The sequence below is a fragment of the Oncorhynchus mykiss genome, chromosome 17 (assembly GCF_057628025.1).
Source record: "Oncorhynchus mykiss isolate SJ-2025 chromosome 17, ASM5762802v1, whole genome shotgun sequence".
Classification (NCBI taxonomy): domain Eukaryota; kingdom Metazoa; phylum Chordata; class Actinopteri; order Salmoniformes; family Salmonidae; genus Oncorhynchus; species Oncorhynchus mykiss.
In genome coordinates this window covers 58,636,930-58,659,112 of record NC_143038.1, presented here as the reverse complement: position 1 = coordinate 58,659,112, position 22,183 = coordinate 58,636,930, and the positions used below count along the sequence as shown (strand labels likewise).

The 22,183-nt window shown below is 42.6% G+C and overlaps 1 protein-coding gene across 1 annotated transcript in view; it reads right to left on the bottom strand.

The window, feature by feature from the left end:
- Nucleotides 1-263: 263 nt before the first annotated feature.
- LOC110494580 (caM kinase-like vesicle-associated protein) overlaps nucleotides 264-22,183 on the bottom strand; it is an 80,726-nt gene continuing 58,806 nt past the window's right edge. Inside the window, exons 2-11 of the mRNA XM_036950676.2 lie at nucleotides 15,444-15,551; nucleotides 15,007-15,138; nucleotides 12,254-12,328; nucleotides 11,506-11,644; nucleotides 9,095-9,215; nucleotides 7,068-7,143; nucleotides 6,648-6,784; nucleotides 6,389-6,467; nucleotides 3,263-3,350; nucleotides 264-3,034 (exon numbers count right to left, since the gene is read on the bottom strand). Coding sequence (XP_036806571.2) covers nucleotides 2,624-3,034; nucleotides 3,263-3,350; nucleotides 6,389-6,467; nucleotides 6,648-6,784; nucleotides 7,068-7,143; nucleotides 9,095-9,215; nucleotides 11,506-11,644; nucleotides 12,254-12,328; nucleotides 15,007-15,138; nucleotides 15,444-15,538 — 1,353 coding nt within the window. The 5' untranslated portion in view covers nucleotides 15,539-15,551 and the 3' untranslated portion in view covers nucleotides 264-2,623. The remainder of the gene's footprint in view (nucleotides 3,035-3,262; nucleotides 3,351-6,388; nucleotides 6,468-6,647; nucleotides 6,785-7,067; nucleotides 7,144-9,094; nucleotides 9,216-11,505; nucleotides 11,645-12,253; nucleotides 12,329-15,006; nucleotides 15,139-15,443; nucleotides 15,552-22,183) is intronic.

The window sequence follows — 22,183 nt, the reverse complement described above, 5'->3', positions numbered from 1 at the left end:
CAATCCTTAGCACTGAAGATCAGCACTATAGCAATGTTCGCACAGTGGCGGAGACCGCATTCACGGTAAACAAAGTATATGTTGGGTCGATCAGAAATTACCTTTACATTTCAGTTGCGCTAAATCGCTGATCTTCCTCGATACGGATTGAATCGAGCCCTGAGTCTTTGCCCTGGATTGGATAGTTGCTTGCCGTTCTAGATAAGACATGTTCTGGCCATGTATAGCACATCGTAGAAAAGTAAATGGCTGAGGGGCACACGTGAGATAGCCACAGGTATTCCATGGGTAAACTTTTATTACCATCAAAGTCATGAACTCAGTCAACGAGTACAGTACAGAGCTTACACATGAGAAACAGTCAGAACCTACAGGTGACCACTGGTCCTGATGAACATTACATCAAAAACAACAGGTACATCAGAAAGTGCATGGAGAAATGAACAGATGTGGAACACTACATACAGTGGCACTGAAACAAAGCATTGCTTTAGATTGTGTAACAGTATTTATTTGTGGTCTTAAGAGGATGAATGACACAAAATGGTATATTCACACAACTTATTTCAGATATTCCTGTTAAGCTTTTCGTGGGAAATCTAATGTTTTGACAAAATAAAGACATTGTGTAATGCTATATCTCAATAATGTTTCTGAATATGCATATCAATCAATCAATACCTTTTCGTAGATAGAGATGTGAATAAACCATAGTCTGGGGAGCAATAACTTATCTCTGTTCCTTCAGAAAAGGAGCAAATTTGATTTGACTTCCTGCATTCTATTGAAAATAATAATAATAATGTTCTTAAATACATATTCCATAAAACTTAGTCCCTTGAAAGTAACCTGCAGAGGGACTCATAAAACACATGAATATACTGTGTATATTATAGCTACTGTGTACTGTTAATAAAACCACTGTCTAGCTGTGACAAGGAAGGATGAAGGCTGTATGGAGGATGGCACTGTAAATACAGTACAGAAAGAGGGGGGACCAAGTCAAGCATGACTAATATGATCTAGGCTCGGCCTTGTTTGACACTGGCCATGTGTTATTGACTGGCCATCTGGATAGGGTATCGACGGTTCTTACGGACTACAGGCTTTCAACTTACAGGTATGTACTGTACATGCACTCTATGGGGAACTGTACTCTATATAGGACACCAAGAGAATAATCACAGTTTCGGCAGCAAGTTGAATATTGCAAAATGTATGGCGATTACAGAGAAGTCTTGCATACCTTATTATCGACCATACTGAAGGGAGCCAGGCTATAAACCGACACCTATTCTGTTTCATAATATTGTTATGAATATCTTGAGAATAAGTAAACCTATGAATAAATAGATAAATAAATACACATGTTTGTAAATATTAAAGATGTTTTAACACAATTGCTCTTAATTCTTCTGTTTCCTTTAAGCAACATAAAACGTGTCACAAAGCTGGTGGGGGGCAGAAATGCCTTTTACAGTGGTGCTTTTACACAGAAATATGTATGTAACAGTTTTCCTTGTAGACTAAATTATAAATTATATTTCTTTATAAATACATCCCACGTATTAAGGATGTATAAGAATGAATAAGTCAGGTGAAGTGGTGAATCAGAAACAGAATGTAAAACACATTTTAAAGACATAGAAAAAGTGAATCTAGTCACATAGGATGGATATGTTAGGACAGAGGCCAATTGTGAAACTCATAAAGAGCTACAAAATACCTTCATGTTTCCAGTTTAAAGGTCAGTAGCAGGATTCGTATGTATTTTGTTTTAACCAAGTGCTTACAAATGTGAAATTAACAGCGAAAGTTAAGAATACATGCTGTTTTTGTTACTTCTACAAAGGTTTCTATATACAGAATCTTTACACTGACAGCCATGTGGTTCTTTCCTAAGCAGATGGGTGGTAATGGCGTGGATACTGACCTTCACTAACACTGGGCCTGCTGCATCCCCCAGTAAACCTACCGTACTGCAGCACAAACATAACTACTGATCAGTGTATACAAAAAATAACAAAGAGATCAATGGTCACCCCCCCCCCCCAAAAAAAAAAAAATCTATCATTGTTTAGAGGGGGGTGTGAAGGAGGAGTTTTACAGATCATTATGTCAAATCAACACTACAAGAGCAAAGCCAAGCTGTTCATTACCTTATTGACTGCCATGATAATGGAGTGGAATAATATGAGAGTAGGACGGGGGGAAAAGTTCCCAAACATGTTTCATTAAGAGGAAATCAAAGCAGGTTTGGCATAATTACATTACACTTTCATTACAAAAGGCAAAAGTCCAGAGGAAAATATGTAGCTGTTAGCTATAACGTAAACCTCCTTTCCCCCCCAAAAAACAACATAATATGGCATAATCTGGGCTGCATTAGACATAAAAAGCCCCTGTAAGGCCAGAGGGCTGTTTTAAAAAGACAGAATACATATAAAAATGTAGCCAGATAAATTCAACACTCAGGAAAGATAGCATACAGGCTCTGTGAGATGTTACTAACGCTGCAAGTGAGAGATAAGCAGAGTCAGTGTCACCATGCTAGCAGCTAATGTACAGTGTGCAGGAAGGAGGATCTCTGGGAGTGAAGGTGGCATAGGAGGGCGGTGGCTGTCTAAACCTGCTCATCCCCAGCTTCAGCAGCTGGTTGGAGGGGAGTTGGGGCCTCTCCGTTACACCGCGACAAAAGATCAACCTCCTCCGGGGCAGGGGCCTCCACTGGGGCCTCCGCTGAGCTGGCCTCCTCCTTAGGTGGAGCTGTGACTTCTGCTGCAGCCTGGGGAGTGACATCACATGCCACGGCCTCCATTTCAGCAGGGGGCTCTGTGACAGCAGCAGGCTCCCCCTCAGGAGCTGCAGCAGCGGGGGCTGCAGAGGGGTCACTGGGAGCCTGGGGGTCTGTTGGAGCTGGGGCTGGTTCTCCTGCTGCAGGGCTGGTTGCTACTGCTGGGCCGGGAGTCCCCGAGTCAACACCTTTATCTGGCGCTCTCAGTCGCTTCATCATGGTAGTGACCCGCACTGCTTTCTGTGGGAGGCAGTCGCAGTACACACTCAACTCAAGAGGCTTAGTTACTATATATTTTATATATTTTACAGAATATGTTTCGAATTCAAAAGCCTTGTACATTCACCAATCACGTATCCCATTTCAAATTCTCAAGGCCCATAAAACTTCTATAAAAAATGTGTGATAGATAGTTTCCTTCAATCTCTCCTTCAGTGATGACAAAATAGAACTGATAAAGAGGCTTACCTTCCACTTAGCTTTGGCAAAGTTCTTCTCTATCTGTGCACAGACATTATCCTTAATATTCTTATTTGAGGCTGCATTTCCAGAAATCCTGAGAAGATGAAGAGGGAAAAGGTAACTTCACTATAGGTTTCCACCCAACCGTTTTATGTGGGTATAGTACGTCGGATAAAAAATATCACAACAAGCCTGATGGAAACATCAAATTTGTTTCCAAATGTCGACAAAACAAAATACGCTAGACAAGGTGGGATCTTTATGTGTTGATAAAATTAATTATGTGCAAAATGGCAGTAAAACCCATTATACCGAAGTAAACTTGGAGTCACGGGATGAAATGTTTTGTGGTCCTCCCACTACCACTCAGGAAAGCATGCAGATTAAATAAATTATGACGAACTTCACAGGGTGGTGAACGTGCACCGTGATGAGCTTGATGCTCCTTTCCAATAAGGGTCTTATTCTGGTGACAAATCTCATCTTGTAAATAGCATAGTACATTTTCTACTTAAAAATTGCACCGTTGGTTAGAGCCTGTAAGTAAGCATTTCACTGTAATGTCTACACCTGTTGTATTTGGCGCACGTGACAAATAAACTTTGATTTGATTTGATACCCACACTGTATCTGCGAGCTGTTGGCTAGAGCAATTGTGCCAAGACCAGTAACCAGAGTGGGCACATTAGCTTTATAACAACTTTCATTGTGACAAAACCATTATTAGAGTTGAAAATGTGATGGAAATCCATGCAACTTGTCTTTTTTATTCCGTATATAGGAATTTAACTGCAAAAATAATTGTTATGCGCATTATGTCCTCATGCATAGCCTTTTATTTGATTTGATGGAAACATCTCTGGTGGGAGAAGACAAATGATGCGGATTATTGAATATTCACATGCAAATCTGAGGGAAACCAAGCTAGTGACAGCTCAGCAGATGTAGATGAGTATGACTAATGAAACAACATCTATAACAACTATGAATCATCATGGCTCCAACCAACATAATGACATTGTCAAATTTGACTCCTGGTCATTTAAGAACACACCCTTATCATGAACACATCCTACTCTAAATTCCTCTGGTTGTTATTCACTGTGGTCATCCAGTATATCTCCATAGTACTGTGGTCCTCCGGTATATCTCCGTAGTACTGTGGTCATCCAATATATCTCCATAGTACTGTGGTCATCCAGTATATCTCCGTAGTACTGTGGTCATCCAGTATATCTCCATAGTACTGTGGTCATCCAGTATATCTCCATAGTACTGTGGTCCTCCGGTATATCTCTGTAGTACTGTGGCCATCCAGTATATCTCCATAGTACTGTGGTCATCCAGTATATCTCCATAGTACTGTGGTCATCCAGTATATCTCCATAGTACTGTGTCATCCAGTATATCTCCATAGTCCTGTGGCCATCAGTGTATCTCCATAGTACTGTGGTCATCCATTATATCTCCATAGTACTGTGGTCATCCATTATATCGCCGTAGTACTGTGGTCATCCAGTATATCTCCATAGTCCTGTGGTCATCTGTATATCTCCACAGTACTGTCACGGCCGTGGAAAGAAGTGGACCAAAGTGCAGTGTGGTGAGCGTACATTTTCCTTTCATTTAAAGTGTCGCCAACAAAACAACAAACGAAGAAACAACCATGAAGCTTACAGGGCTATAGTGCCACTAACAAAAGTCAACTACATACACTGAAAGGAGGGAAAAAGGGCTACCTAAGTATGATTCCCAATCAGAGACAATGATAGACAGCTGTCCCTGATTGAGAACCATACCCGGCCAATACATAGAAATAAAGAAACATAGAAAACAAAACATAGAATGCCCACCCCACATCACACCCTGACCTAACCAAATAGAGAAATAAAACGTCTCTAAGGTCAGCAGGGCGTGACAATATCCCCCCCCCCCCCCCCCCCCAAAGGTGCGGACTCCGGCCGCAAAACCTGAACCTATAGGGGAGGGTCTGGGTGGGCCTCTATCCGCGTTGGCGGCTCTGGTGCGGGACGTAGACCCCGCTCCACCTCTGGTTCACCCCACTTTGGTGGCACCTCTGGTGCGGGGACCCTCATCGCTGACCCCGGACTGGGGAGCCTCTCTGCGGAACCCGAACTGGAGATCCTCGTTGTGGGCCCCGGACTGGGCACCCTCGTTGCGGGCCCCGGACTGATCACCCTCGCTTCAGGCCCCGGACTGAGGACCCTCGCTGCTGGCCCCGGACTGGGGACCCTCTCTGCGGGCCCCGAACTGGGGACCCTCGTTGCGGGCACGTTGTGGGCACTGGGGACCCTCGCTGCGGGCCCCGGACTGGGCACCCTCGTTGCGGGCCCCGGACTGGGCACCTCGTTGCGGGCCCCGGTCTGGGCACCCTCGTTGCGGGCCCCTGACTGATCACCCTCGCTGCGGGCGCCCGACTGGGCACCCTCGTTGCGGGCCCCGGACTGGGAACCCTCGCTGGAGGCTCCGGACTGGAGGCCGTCGCTGGAGGCTCCGGACTGAAGGCCGTCGCTGGAGGTTCCAGACTGGAGGCCTTCGCTGGAGGCTCCGGACTGGAAACCGTCTCTGGAGGCTCCGGACTGGAGTCCGTTGCTGGAGGCTCCGGACTGGAGGCCGTCGCTGGAGGCTCCAGACTGGAGGCCTTCGCTGGAGGCTCCGGACTGGAGGACGTTGCTGGAGGCTCTGGACTGGAGGCCTTCGCTGGAGGCTCCGGACTGGAGGCCTTCGCTGGAGGCTCCGGACTGGAAACCGTTGTTGGAGGCTCCGGTCTGGAGGCCGTAGCTGGAGGCTCCGGTCTGGAGGCCGTCGTTGGAGGCTTCGTGCCATGACTCCTCACTGGAGGCTTCGTGCCATGGATCATCACTGGAGGCTTCGTGCCATGGATCATCACTGGAGGCTTCTTGCCATGGATCATCACTGGAGGCTTCGTGCCGTGGATCATCACTGGAGGCTTCGTGCCGTGGATCATCACTGGAGGCTTCTTGCCATGGATCATCACTGGAGGCTTCGTGCCATGGATCATCACTGGGCTGGAGAGATACACAGGAGGCCTGGTCTTCTGTTATATCTCTAATAGTAGGCTACTGTGTTAATAATGTGTATTTTCCATACCACTCATGGTTGATGGCCTCCTGAGCAGTCAGTCTCTGATCCTGGTCTACCTCCATCATACGGGTTACCAGGCCTTTTGCTGAAACAAAATAAAGCATAATCTCAACAAACAGCAGTTACTATTCCTGATGGAATCAGAGAACAAAAATTATCATTTTTTACATGAAAAAGTGAACAGATGATATCCTCCCTTTTGAATTGCTGTTTACCCAGTAAACTGTCATTCACCCAGTCTCCTGTCACTTCATCTTAAATGTACCTGACTCTGAGATGTCGTCCCAGTATGGAGAGTCAAACTCATAGTCCCCAGCCAAGATCTTCCTGAACAGGTTCTTGTCGTGGTTTTCATAGTCGTCATCATCAGTTTCATCATAGAAAGGAGGGTTGCCTGAAAGCCTGAGGGCCACAAGACAAAATAAGCTCGTTATGAGCTTGTATTGTCATACCATGTGTATAAATGTCATGTAAAGATATGATTTATTGCAATACCCTATAAATAAGATTCCCTGACTAGTTTTGTGCATAGCATGTGGATTACATTGATAGGCTCTTTCAGTAAAGTATTCCTGTTGCCCTTCTGTATTATTTATAATCCCCAGTCCTCTGAGCAGACTCACAGCCAACCCCTCTTGCAGTAGTACAGTATATGGGACCCTATGCCGATAATTAAACCACTCACAGGATGTACATGATGACACCCAGGGCCCAGCAGTCCACTGGCATGCCGTATCTCTGTCTCCCAACCACCTCTGGTGCTGCAGGGACACAAACACAGTTAAGGGTTATTTATTGATGTTTCTCTGACAAATGCTTTTCTGCACTCCCATAAACTACTCCCCAAAATCAAATCTCAAAGATACCCTGCTCCTTCCCCAGTCCTGACCCAGGTACTAATCCCTCCCCCTCTCCTCCCCCAGTCCTTACCCAGGTACTAATCCCTTCCCCGCTCCTTCCCCAGTCCTTACCCAGGTACTAATCCCTTCCCCTTCCTCAGTCCTTACCCAGGTACTAATCCCTTCCCCTCTCCTCCCCCAGTCCTTACCCATGTACGAATCCCTTCCCCTCTTCTTCCTCAGTCCTTACCCAGGTACTAATCCCTTCCCCTCTCCTTCCTCAGTCCTTACCCAGGCACTAATCCCTTCCCCTCTCCTTCCTCAGTCCTGACCCAGGTACTAATCCCTTCCCCTGTCCTCCCCCAGTCTTTACCCAGGTGCTAATCCCTCCCCCTCTCCTCCTCCAGTCCTTACCCAGGTACTAATCCCTTCCCCTCTCCTTCCCAGTCCTTAACCAGGTACTAATCCCTCCCCCTCTCCTCCCCCAGTCCTTACCCAGGTACTAATCCCTTCCCCTCTCCTCCCACAGTCCTTACCCAGGTACTAATCCCTTCCCCTCTCCTTCCTCAATCCTTACCCTGGTACTAATCCCTTCCCCTCTCCTCCCCCAGTCCTTACCCAGGTACTAATCCCTCCCCCTCTCCTCCCCCAGTCCTTACCCAGGTACTAATCCCTCCCCCTCTCCTCCCCCAGTCCTTACCCAGGTACTAATCCCTTCCCCTCTCCTTCCTCAGTTCTTAACCAGGTACTAATCCCTTCCCCTCTCCTTCCTCAGTCCTTACCCAGGTACTAATCCCTTCCCCTCTCCTTCCTCAGTCCTTACCCAGGCACGAATCCCTTCCCCTCTCCTTCCTCAGTCCTTAACCAGGTACTAATCCCTCCCCCTCTCCTTCCCCAGTCCTTAACCAGGTACCAATTCCCTCCCCTCTCCCCCCCAGTCCTTAACCAGGTACTAATCCCTCCCCCTCTCCTCCCCAGTCCTTACCCAGGTACTAATCCCTTCCCCTCTCCTTCCTCAGTCCTTACCCAGGCACGAATCCCTTCCCCTCTCCTTCCTCAGTCCTTAACCAGGTACTAATCCCTCCCCCTCTCCTTCCCCAGTCCTTAACCAGGTACCAATTCCCTCCCCTCTCCCCCCCAGTCCTTACCCAGGTACTAATCCCTCCCCCTCTCCTCCCCCAGTCCTTACCCAGGTACTAATCCCTTCCCCTCTCCTTCCTCAGTTCTTAACCGGGTACTAATCCCTTCCCCCCTCCTTCCTCAGTCCTTACCCAGGTACTAATCCCTTCCCCTCTCCTTCCTCAGTCCTTACCCAGGCACGAATCCCTTCCCCTCTCCTTCCTCAGTCCTTAACCAGGTACTAATCCCTCCCCCTCTCCTTCCCCAGTCCTTAACCAGGTACCAATTCCCTCCCCTCTCCCCCCCAGTCCTTACCCAGGTACTAATCCCTCCCCCTCTCCTCCCCAGTCCTTACCCAGGTACTAATCCCTTCCCCTCTCCTTCCTCAGTCCTTACCCAGGTACTAATCCCTTCCCCTCTCCTTCCTCAGTCCTTACCCAGGTACTAATCCCTTTCCCTCTCCTTCCTCAGTCCTTACCCAGGTACTAATCCCTTCCCCTCTCCTTCCTCAGTCCTTACCCAGGCACTAATCCCTTCCCCTCTCCTCCCCCAGTCCTTACCCAGGTACTAATCCCTTCCCCGCTCCTTTCTCAGTCCTTCCCCAGGTACTAATCCCTTCCCCGCTCCTTCCCCAGTCCTTCCCCAGGTACTAATCCCTCCCCCAATCCTTCCCCAGTACTTCCCCAAGTACTAATCCCTCTCTCAATCCTTCCCCAGTCCTTACCCAAGTACTAATCCCTTCCCCAGTCCTTACCCAGGTACTCTGGGGTTCCACAAGGGTCTTTGATGAGCCCGGTCTCCAGCTTGGCCAGGTGGAAGTCACTGATTACTATTTTGGAATGCTTCAGGCGGTTAAAGTACACCAAGTTCTCCAGCTGAGAAAAGGAACATGACAACAGCTAAAGTTTGCCAAAGTTTTACTAAAGTAATCTCATTCAAACATATAGACTTAGAGCAGACTTCATCACTGTTTAATGTAGATATTGAAGCAGTCAAACACTTCAGTGTCACACAAGTGCCTAAAAATGACAGTCCAATTTTTTTTGTTCAAACAAAGCAAGACCACTGAATCAATCTTATCAAGAATATTTTTGCATAATAAATGTGCCTTTCAAAATGTATTTAAAAAAATTTTTCACCCATCTACACACAATACCCCATAATGACAAAGTGAAAACATGTTTTTAGAAATGTTTACATAAGTATTTGCAACCCTGAGACAATAATGTTATAATCACCTTTGGCAGTGATTACAGCTGTTAGTCTTTCTGGGTATTTCTCTAAGAGCTTTGCACACCTGGATTGTACAATATTTGCCCATTAATCTTTTCAGAATTCTTCCACCTCTGTAAAATTGGTTATTGCTAGACAACCATTATTAAGTCTTACCATAGATTTTCAAGCAGATTTATTAAGTCAAAACTGTAAGTCAGCCACTCAGGAACATTCCCAGTCTTCTTGTTAAGCATCTCCAGTGTAGATTTGGCATTCTTATTTAGATTATTGTCTTGCTGAAATCTGAATTAATCTCCCAGTGTCTGTTGAAAAGCAGACTGAACCAAGTTTTCCTCTTGGATTTTGCATGTGCATAGCTCCATTCCGTTTATTTTTTATCGCAAAAAACTCCCCAGTCCTTAACGATTACAGGCATACCCATCACATGATATAGCCACCACTATGCTTGAAGATAGTGGTACACAGTAATATGTTGTAATGGATTTGCCCCAAACATAACACTTTTTGTTCAGGACAAAAGTTAATTGCTTTGCCACATTTTGTGCAGTATTACTTTAGTGCCCTGTTGCAAACAAGATGCATATTTTGGAATGTTTTTATTCTGTACAGGATTCCTTCTTCTCACTGTTTCAATAAGGTAAGTATTGTGGAGTAACTACAATGTTGTTGATCCATCCTCAGTTTTCTCTTATCACAGCCATTAAACTCTGTAACTGTTTTAAAGTCACCATTAGCCTCATGGTGAAATCCCTGACCAGTTTCCTTCCTCTCCGGCAACTGAGTTAGGAAGGACGCCTGTATCTTTGTAGTGACTGGGTGTATTGATACACCATCTAAAGTGTAAGTAGTAACTTCACCATGTTCAAAGGGATATTCAATGTCTTTTGTTTTACCCATCTACCAATAGGTGCCCTTTGTGAGGCAATGAAAAACTTCCATGTGCTTTGTGGTTGAATCTGTGTTTGAAGTGCTCTGCTCGACAGAGGGAGCTTACAAATAATTGTACATTTGGGGTACAGAGATGAGGTAGAAATTAAAAAATCATGTTCAACAATATTATTGCCATAGATTGAGTCCATGCAACTTTTTATGTGACTTGTTAAGCACATTCTTACTCCTGAACTTACTTAGGATTGCCATAACAAAGGGGTTGAATACTTATTGACTCAATTCATTTCAGTGTTTGAGTTTTAATTTGTTTGTAAAACTTTCTTAAAACATAATTCCACTTTGACATTATGGGGTATTGTGTGTAGGCCAAAGGGAAATAAAAGTTAGTTTAGTCCATGTTAAACACAACAAAATGTGGAAAATGTCAAGGGGTGTGCATACTTTCTGAAGGCCCTGTATATAGTATATACAGTGAGCCTCAAAAATATTGGGACAGTGCATTTCTGTATTTGTTGTTTTGGCTCTGTACTCCAGCACTTTCTATTTGAAATTACACAATGATTGTGAGGTTAAAGCGCAGACTGTCAGCTTTAATTTGAGGGTATTTTCATCTATATTGGGAGAATCGTTTAGAAATTACAGCACCAAAAGTATTGGGACAAATTAATTTATGTGTATTAAAAAAGTCATTTTGATTGTTTCAAATCATTTTGTGCACAGTAGAAATGAATGATAAATAATGCATTGTGTCATTTTGGAGTAACTTGTATTGTAAATAAGAATATTATATGTTTCTAAACACTTCTACATTAATGTGGATGCTACCATGATTACAAATTATCCTGAATGAATCATGTTTAATGATGAGTGAGAAAGTTAGATGCACAAATATCATTAACCCCCCCCTCCAACCTACAGTAATTCAAGACGTCAATTACTTTTAAAGAACCTGTGGCATTTAAAAGAAGGACAACATTCAGGCATTTACATTATATTGGGGTCCTCCCCTTGACCATCAGAGGCCCCAGGGCTCAGTACCTTGAGGTTCCTGTGGACAATATTCAGGGAGTGAAGGTAGGCGACGGCCTCCAACACCTGACGGACCACATTACTGGTGTCGCGCTCGGAATAGTAGCCCTGGTCCAGGATCCAATCAAATACCTCTCTGCCTGTAGCACTGTGGGAAGAACATGAGCGGGATGAAGTATGGTGCTGACCTACTGACCTAGATGCTTTGAGCCTGACAATGTCTCTGGATCAAAGCATTCACAGATACTTTTCAAAAATACAACTCACACAGACACTTTGAACGTGTGGTTGAAAAATTGCATTACTATGCAATTACCATAGAAATTACAGCCTCGCCAAGGGCGAAGACTTTAAGAGTCAACAAAATCATGGAATCCACCAAACTTGCTTAATGTGATGATTTCATTCATTTCAACACTGGATTCTCCTCTGATTTCTGATAGTTTACCTTATGAGCAGAATTACAGACCCACAAATCAATGCAATCCTGGAGGAGATGAGTATCATATATTTAATGTTTCTATGGTAATGCAATAAATCCCCAAGAACACAGACTGATGAGAATATGGAGCAACCAGAAATGAATAATATCTGAATACCAAATGAAGGCTGCAGAAGGGGAGTTCAGAGCTGTGCTCATATCTACATGGCCTCCGGCTACTACAGTTCATTCCCCATGAGTGCATAATCAACACATAGACGCCTGCTGCTGCAAAGACAGGAGCGCAATCTCAACCAATCAGACGACTCAACTCACAGTTCAAGGAAGAGGAAATACTCTTTTCGGGTCTCATAGACCTCCACCAGCTGGAGAATATTGGGGTGCTTCACCCTGGATAGAGCAGGCAACAGGGGGAGAGAGGAGAGTCAAAAGGATTGTGAGGGGTGGAGAGAGATGGGGGTGCCGTCATTGAAACACATACAGTACAGTATATCAGTACATTAACACCCATGAATAACACACTCCAACAGTCAGCCATGCCGAGAGGAACGGCAACCATGTGCAGGAAAAAATGCATCAGTAAACAATCAATTTAATTAAAAAAGGACTGTGAGATCTGCATGCTTAAACATCTTCTTAATGGAGGAAAAATGTATACCCATAAATAATGTACTGTGCTTTAAGTATGAGTTGAATGTCTGTTTATTAGGGCATTACAGTACAAGTCAAAAGTTTAGACAAACCTACTCATTCAAGGGTTTTTCTTTATTTGACTATTTTCTACATCGTAGAATAAAAGTGAAGACATAAAAGCTATGAAATAACACATATGGAATCATGTAGTAATCAAAAAAGTATTAAAAACATAAATATATACTCCAAATTTTTTGATTCCTCAAAGTAGCCCCCCTTTGCCTTGATGACAGCATTGCACACTCTTGGCATTCTCTCAACCAGCTTCACCTGGAATGCTTTCCCAATAATCTTGAAGGAGTTCCCACATATGCTAAGCACTTGTTGGCTGCTTTTCCTTCACTCTGCGGTGCAACTGATTGTGGAGGCCAGGTCATCTGATCACTCTCCTTCTTGGTCAAATAGCCCTTACACAGCCTGGAGGTGTGTTTTGGGTCATCGTCATGTTAAAAAAACGAATTATAATCCCACTTAGAGCAAACTGGAAGGGATGACGTATCGCTACAGAACGCTGTGGTAGCAATACTGGTTAAGTGTGCCTTGAATTCTAAATAAATGCGTCTCACAAAGACATGGAGGTTGGAACCAAAAATCTCAAATTTGGAGTCATCAGACCAAAGGACAGATTTCTACTGTTCTAATGTCCATTACTTGTGTTTTTGTTCCAAGCAAGTCTCTTATTATTATTGGTGTCCTTTAGTAGTGGTTTCGTTGCAGCAATTTGACCATGTCCTGATTCACGCAGTCTCCTCTGAACAGTTGATTTTGAGATGTGTCTGTTAGTTGATCTACGTAAGTTGCAATCTGAGGTGCAGTTAATTGCCGATTTCTGAGGCTGGTAACTCTAATGAACTTATCCTCTGCAGCAGAGGTAACTCTGATTTTCCTTTCCTCTGGTGATCCTCATGAGAGCCAGTTTCATCATAGCGCTTGAAGGTTTTTGCGACTGCACTTGAAGAAACTTTAAAAGTTATTGAAATTTTACTGCTTGACTGACCTTCATGTCTTAAAGTAATGATGGACTGTCATTTCTCTTTGCCTATTTGAGCTGTTCTTGACATAATATGGACTTGGTCTTGTACCAAATCGTTCTATCTTCTGTATACCACCCCTACCTTGTCACAACACAACTGATCAAACGCATTAAGAAGGAAAGAAATTACACAAATACATTTTGAACAAGGCACACCTGTTAATTGAAATGCATTTCAGGTGACTACCTCATGAAGCTAGTTGAGAGAATGCCAAGAGTTTGCAAAGCTGTCAACAAGGCAAAGGGTGAATACTTTGAAGAATCTCAAAAATAAAATCTATTTTGATTTGTTTCACACTTTTTTGGTTAATTCATGATTCCATATGTGTTATTTCATAGTTGTTATGTCTTAATTATTATTCTACAATGTAAAAATACTCGTAATTCCAGAAAAACACTGGAATGAGTAGGTGTGTCCAAACCTTTGACTTGTACTGTACGTGCAAGGACGACTATGTGGCAGAACAGTATAGAGTGCTTGACTATGACCATGATAACGACTGCACAAGCTAAGAAACTTCAAGGTGAGTTTTGTCAGTGAGGCGATGACCAATGCAGAGTGTAACACTTAAGATGTTAGACAACATGGAAACCATTGGCCGTATGTGGTAGGTGTGCTGTTGGCTTTCAACGGTGCTTCAGGGGATTGGACCGACAGACTGGTATATTTTCCAGTCACTGAAAGTAATGGTCACCAACCACAAGAAAATAAATCAAATTCTCCTGTTCGAGAATTTGAAGAAAACAATTGAAATTGCAAGCCCGATGAAGGTCATGCTTTTGTGTATTGGGAGAAAAGACTCCACGGTATTAGATAACCCTTCAAGAAATGACACTTTCATCTTCCATTATGTACATTGGCTTTTTCATCTGTGTTCTTTGAGTTCCCTGCTGCCTGTAACAAATTGTTTGATAAGGCTCAGGTTATGCTAATGTTGGTTTTACTGGATAGGAATGTGATGAAAGAGAGGCTGCCACAGAATGAATAATAAGGAGCCTAATGGGAGAAAAATAGTTGGAGATAAACACCGTTGGAGAAAATAATGCTACCCAGTGTGATCATTCAGTGGGATGAAGTTTGCTTTCCTTTTTCATAAAAAATGCTACAGACATTTCTCTGTTCTTCGCTCTAATGGATGTCCACTGTGCGCATTCTGTCTTTCAGAAGATAAAGTGTATAGAAACGAAACATCGTATTCCTCATAGAGATTACACATCCACATAGCCTACAGGAATAGTACACCATTTGTTACAAAACTAAATTTGTTTACAGAGAATAGTTTTGTGAATGCAGACACAAAATGACCGATGGCAGAGGTTAAAGTTGATAAAAGCAACTCACATCTTTAAAATGAGGATCTCATTTTTTGCAGCCTTCCGAACTTTCCTCCCATCCTTTTTCAAGAACTTTTTACAAGTAAACATTTTCAGTGTGTTTTTGTCCTTGGCCCTGAAGATCTCACAGAACTCCTCCCTGAAAAGGAAATGCACAAAATCACACATTTATAAACATCCAAAGTAAACGTAAATGGGTTTCTAAATGAGTAAAGCCTTGATTATGATTGTATCATTATGGCTATGGGAACAGCCTTCCTATACATTGTAGGTGGACTTGAATAACACATTCGTCCTTTGATTTTTGATAGATTTTTTACTTAGTACATTTTCAAATAATCTGGTGCCATATCATACAAAGGAAAAACCCAGACTAAAGGGTTGATGGTGGGGTTCCTGTATTTCCAGTTTTTCAGTCTGGTGGACCACTAGCAGCATACTTACGATTTAACAATCTGTCCCAGGTCATATTTATCAGTCACCTCTGAGGGATTGTTGTAATCCTTCTTTTCCCCGAGCGTTAAACAGCCAAATGGCATGGCCACTCTTGCCCTGAGAGAGAGAGAGACCTGGAATCATGTAATGAATGTCACACACTATTTACCATGACTGTACATTATTACACACCACATCAAACAGCATCCCTAAAACATGAAACATGGCACCAGTGGCGAGAAAGAGGGACTGATAAACAGCCAACGCCAGCAGACAGTATTTACGACTGTTGAGACGATTATTTCACTTGGCTCCTGTAACAAGCCTTTGATAATCTTCTATCAACAAAACCACATTTTGATGAACTGCAGAGCGTGATGCAAGGAGCTGCTAGGCGACTCAACTTTAAAAGCAGCAGGCAACTGACTGACAGGGGGGTCCAAATGCTAACGGAGGCTGAGCAGGAGAATAGAAACTCTAATGCATTGTGCTCCATCAGCGAGGCTGCCAGCCTGCCACGGCAACAAGTGAAGTATTTCCAATCAGGGAAGAGGAGCGACCGATTATGAGCAGAACACCAGAGGACACTGAGAAAAATGAAAGTGCTTTATGGTTCCGCATGACATTTATGGACCTAATCGCAGTGCTGCTTCTACTTCTCTAAGAGCACTGAGTGAAACTGGAGAACAACCTATCAAAATGTACAGTATCCTAGAGGAGTTTATGGACAGCTTAATTGGCATGTTATTTTGTTATTTTGAGGGGGTATCGTATCGTCTCTTAATGAAGACAGGGCCATAGAGTTGTTTTGGAAGTCTGTTTTGGCAGTCATGAAAAGAAAGGAGTGTATTGACAAATGTTTGATTTTGGAGAGAATCTATCTGGATAAGTGAATGAGTTAATATACCTACTCATTCAAGGGTTATTCTTAATTTTTTCCTATTTTCTACATGGTAGAATAATAGTGTAGACATCAAAACTATGAAATAACACATGGAATCATGAATTAACCAAAAAAGTATTAAACAAATCAAAATAGATTTTATATTTGAGATTCTTCAAAGTAGCCATGTGTCGTGTAGTGCAGGCGAGGACAGTGTGTTGTGTAGCGCAGGCGAGGAGAGAGTTTGTGCCGTGTAGTGCGGGCGAGACAAAGCATTCACCTTTCCCTGATCCCTCCCTCCAATAGACAATGCAGCTTGGGAAAGAAATAGACTCCTGCTAGAGCATCATTCAAATTAAAGCAGAGCTGGTCTGGCAAGCCTCGCCATTAACAAACGCATCAGGAAAAAAAATATTTTACTAATGCACATACAAGACAATAAAAATTGAATTGTCTTTCCCCAAGTGGCTATAACACACACAGACAGACAGACAGACAGACAGACAGACAGACAGACAGACAGACAGACAGACAGACAGACAGACAGACAGACAGACAGACAGACAGAGACAGACAGACAGACAGACAGACAGACAGACAGACAGACAGACAGACAGACAGACAGACAGACAGACAGACAGACAGACAGAGACAGACAGACAGACAGACAGACAGACAGACAGACAGACAGACAGAGATAAAAGCCTTGCTATGGTTCTCTTTTTTAAAGCCCTGATGAGTTATATCGGATGCAGCCAGGGTAAAATGAATGTCCACTAAAGTAACAGATCTAAGCAAACAAACATGTATCCTAAAAGTGGAAGTGATTACAGATTAGGGCGATTGCAAAATTACGGACTTTACATTTGCATGTAAAATCACAACTTTAATGTCTCACAGAATGGACAAACAAAATATAAATTAAACTTTTGATGTGTGTGTCTACAGTACTCATTAGGGGGAATGTATCCCCAACAAATCTGACTTGTTAGACTTGGAGAAATGTAGCAAATAAGAAGTGTTATGAGGCGGCAGGGGCGGCAGGGTGGCCTAGTGGTTAGAGCGTTAGACTAGTAACCGGAAGGTTGCAAGTTCAAACCCCCAAGCTGACAAGGTACAAATCTGTTGTTCTGCCCCTGAACAAGGCAGTTGTTCCTAGGCTGTCATTGTAAATAAGAATTTGTTCTTAACTGACTTGCCTAGTTAAATAAAGGTAAAATAAAAAATTATGTTACATGAACTGGACAAGCTTTTTGGGGGGACTGAACATATTAGCAAAAGTTTGAGTTTGTAAGTCTTAAGTCAAAATACGCATTTTCATTTCAAAGGAAAGGCTTAGCTGAACAGAAAAATGATAATTTTGAAAATATTGTCTTTTCCATTATTACTTTAGAGGGGAAACACATCCATTATGGATGTTACACAATCCATTATGGATGTTACACACTCCATTATGGATGTTACAGAGTCTGAAAAAGACATTCAAATCTGAAAGATGTCTTGATCAAATTCCTAACACATCTATTGTCTTTTAGAATGTTTTTAAAATGTCAGCAAAAGGCATAGTACCTTAGGATTAGATAATTACAGGTAGCCTGAATAGTATACAAGGCTAGGAACCACACCCTTTATATACACTGAGTGTGCAAAACATTATGAACACCTGCTCTTTCCATGACATAGGTGAATCCAGGTGAACGCTACGATCCCTTATTGATGTCACTTGTTCAATCCACTTCAATCAGTGTAGATGAAGGGGATGAGACAGGTTAATGAAGGATTTGTAAGCCTTGAGACAATTGAAACCTGGATTGTGCCATTCAGAGGGCGAATGGAAGAAGCGTTGTGTTATGAGTTCACCCCGCTATCATCCAGAAGGCGAGGTCAGTACAGGTGCATCAAAGCAGGGACCGAGAGACTGAAAAACAGCTTCCATCTCAAGGCCATCAGACCACCACTAACATTGAGTGGCAGCTGCCAACACACTGACTCAACTCCAGCCACTTTAATAATGGGAATTGATGGAAATTGATGTAAAATATATCACTAGCCACTTTAAACAATGCTACTTAATATAATGTTTACATACCCTACATTACTCATCTCATATGTATGTGTATATACTGTACTCTATATCATCTACTGCATCTTTATGTAATACATGTATCACTAGCCACTTTAAACTATGCCACTTTGCTTACATACCCTACATTACTCATCTCATATGTATATACTGTACTCGATACCATCTACTGCATCTTGCCTATGCCGTTCTGTACCATCACTCATTCATATATCTTTATGTACATATTCTTTATCCCTTTATACTTGTGTGTATAAGGTAGTAGTTTTGGAATTGTTAGGTTAGATTACTCGTTGGTTATTACTGCATTGTCAGAACTAGAAGTACAAGCATTTCGCTACACTCGCATTAACATCTGCTAACCATGTGTATGTGACAAATACATTTGATTTGATAAGACAAAATATTTAAGTGCCTTGAACCAGGTATTGTAGAAGGTTCCAGATGCACCGGTTTGTGTCAAGAACTGCTACGCTGCTGGGGTTTTCATGCTCAACAGTTTCCCGTGTGTATCAAGAATGGTCCACCACCCAAAGGACATGCAGCCAATATTGGTGAAACTCAATATTAGGAAGGTGTTCGTAATGTTTTGAAGACTTTGTGTATATAAAAATGTACCTTTACCAATTGAATTAAGACACAAATATAAAACTTTTTTTGCACAACAATTTTTCTGAAATATTGTGACAAGATATGCAAATGTGCGTATACTACATGTGCGTATACTAGCAAACAATTTTTCTGGACACTGGAAAAGGTCTGAATATTCCTGGGGGACTTTCAATTGAAAAATACACTATAGGACTATTCACAGATTATTGAAAAACACATCTCATCTTTCTATCCAGAAATCAGTCATGTATGAGAAATGCCTTTCGGCATGCACTGTATATTCCAAGAGAATCTTAGCTAAAATACATCATTTTCAAGATATCAACAATGAATTGCTTCAGTAAAAGTCTGAAGAATACATCCCAAAAAATCACACAAATGGTGGTGAATAAACAAGCTTCTGAAGCCAAGATATTATACATCAATATCCATCACATCCACAAGCGTTATGAATGTTACGGATATCATAATGCTGAAAAAGGACACTGACAATGAAAGTAACAAAACCAATCATATACCATATAAAACCTTGATGAAAGTGAATGTTTTATAACAACTTTTGCCCCCCAAAATACGTTATGGATGATACATTACCTGTCCCAGTCCCTATCTTTACAAGACTGTAGAACACGCAAACAAAACTCAAGACAATTCAATTTGGTCTGTATTGCTACCCTGTAATCTCATCTTCATAAGTAACACTGGGGGACAGTTGTGAGTGGAAAAAAAGCTCTGTGAGCCCTTTCTAAAAGCCATGAAATACAGTGCCTTGCGAAAGTATTCGGCCCCCTTGAACTGTGCGACCTTTTGCCACATTTCAGGCTTCAAACATAAAGATATAAAACTGTATTTTTTTGTGAAGAATCAACAACAAGTGGGGCACAATCATGAAGTGGAACGACATTTATTGGATATTTCAAACTTTTTTAACAAATCAAAAACTGAAAAATTGGGCGTGCAAAATTATTCAGCCCCTTTACTTTCAGTGCAGCAAACTATCTCCAGAAGTTCAGTGAGGATCTCTGAATGATCCAATGTTGACCTAAATGACTAATGATGATAAATACAATCCACCTGTGTGTAATCAAGTCTCCGTATAAATGCACCTGCACTGTGATAGTCTCAGAGGTCCGTTAAAAGCGCAGAGAGCATCATGAAGAACAAGGAACACACCAGGCAGGTCCGAGATACTGTTGTGAAGAAGTTTAAAGCCGGATTTGGATACAAAAAGATTTCCCACGCTTTAAACATCCCAAGGAGCACTGTGCAAGCGATAATATTGAAATGGAAGGAGTATCAGACCACTGCAAATCTACCAAGACCTGGCCGTCCCTCTAAACTTTCAGCTCATACAAGGAGAAGACTGATCAGAGATGCAGCCAAGAGGCCCATGATCACTCTGGATGAACTGCAGAGATCTACAGCTGAGGTGGGAGACTCTGTCCATAGGACAACAATCAGTCGTTATTGCACAAATCTGGCCTTTATGGAAGAGTGGCAAGAAGAAAGCCATTTCTTAAAGATATCCATAAAAAGTGTTGATTAAAGTTTGCCACAAGCCACCTGGGAGACACACCAAACATGTGGAATAAGGTGCTCTGGTCAGATGAAACCAAAATTGAACTTTTTGGCAACAATGCAAAACGTTATGTTTGGCGTAAAAGCAACACAGCTGAACACACCATCCCCACTGTCAAACATGGTGGTGGCAGCATCATGGTTTGGACCTGCTTTTCTTCAGCAGAGACAGGGAAGATGGTTAAAATTGATGGGAAGATGGATGGAGCCAAATACAGGACCATTCTGGAAGAAAACCTGATGGAGTCTGCAAAAGACCTGAGACTGGGACGGAGATTTGTCTTCCAACAAGACAATGATCCAAAACATAAAGCAAAATCTACAATGGAATGGTTCAAAAATAAACATATCCAGGTGTTAGAATGGCCAAGTCAAAGTCCAGACCTGAATCCAATCGAGAATCTGTGGAAAGAACTGAAAACTGCTGTTCACAAATGCTCTCCATCCAACCTCACTGAGCTCGAGCTGTTTTTGCAAGGAGGAATGGGAAAAAATGTCAGTCTCTCGATGTGCAAAACTGATAGAGACAAGCCTGAAATGTGGCAAAAGGTCGCAAAGTTCAAGGGGGCCGAATACTTTCGCAAGGCACTGTATGATTGACTGAAAACCCTTTTTTGAGACTTGGCCACCTACCCTTTATTGGTCAAAATTCCTGCAATTTCCTATTTAAACTTTTCATACAAAGCCTGACCTCCAACATAAAGACTTTAAGGATAATTATGAACATGGTTTCAGACTCACTTTACTTGTGCATGCTCAGGTTGACTTACACAGAACCGCCGATTAGCTTTCTACTCTGGATGTCCATCACTGGATGTCCATCACTCATTTTGTGTAATATGTTACGAATTACAATTCATACTCTATCTTATAAATATGAAAACGTACAATATTTTACTAATTCGCAAAATGTACTGTATGTTACGAATTCTAGCTAGGTGGTTAACATTACTTTTACTATGTAACGTTTAGTCTATGAGACCAGGCTTGCAGAGGAACCACAGCTCTCTGATGACGGGGTTGGTTAGACTAGAGGCCTATTAGAAGAAACGTCCTCTCACTGTCAAGTGCGTTTAATATCAGCAAACTTAACATGTGTAAATATTTGAATTGACATAACAAGGTTCAACAACTGAGACATAAACTGAACAAGTTCAACAGACATGTGACAAACAGAAATGGAATAATGTGTCCCTGAACAAGGGGGGGGGGTCAAAATCAAAAGTAACAGTCAGAATCTGGTGTGGCCACCAGCTGCATTAAGTACTGCAGTGCATCTCATCCTTTATGGAATGCACCAGATTTGCCATTTCTTGATGTGAGATGTTACCCCACTCTTACACCAAGGCACCTGCAAGTTCCCAGACATTTCTGGGGGGAATGGCCCTAGCCCTCACCCTCCGATCCAACAGGTCCCAGCCGTTCTCAATTGGATTGAGATCTGGGCTCTTCGCTGGCCATGGCAGAACACAGATTCCTGTCTTGCAGGACATCACGCACAGAATTAGCAGTGTGGCTGTTGGCATTGTCATGCTGGAGGGTCATGTCAGGAGGACCTGCCTTACAACAGGCCAGAAGCCCTCAGTCCAACCT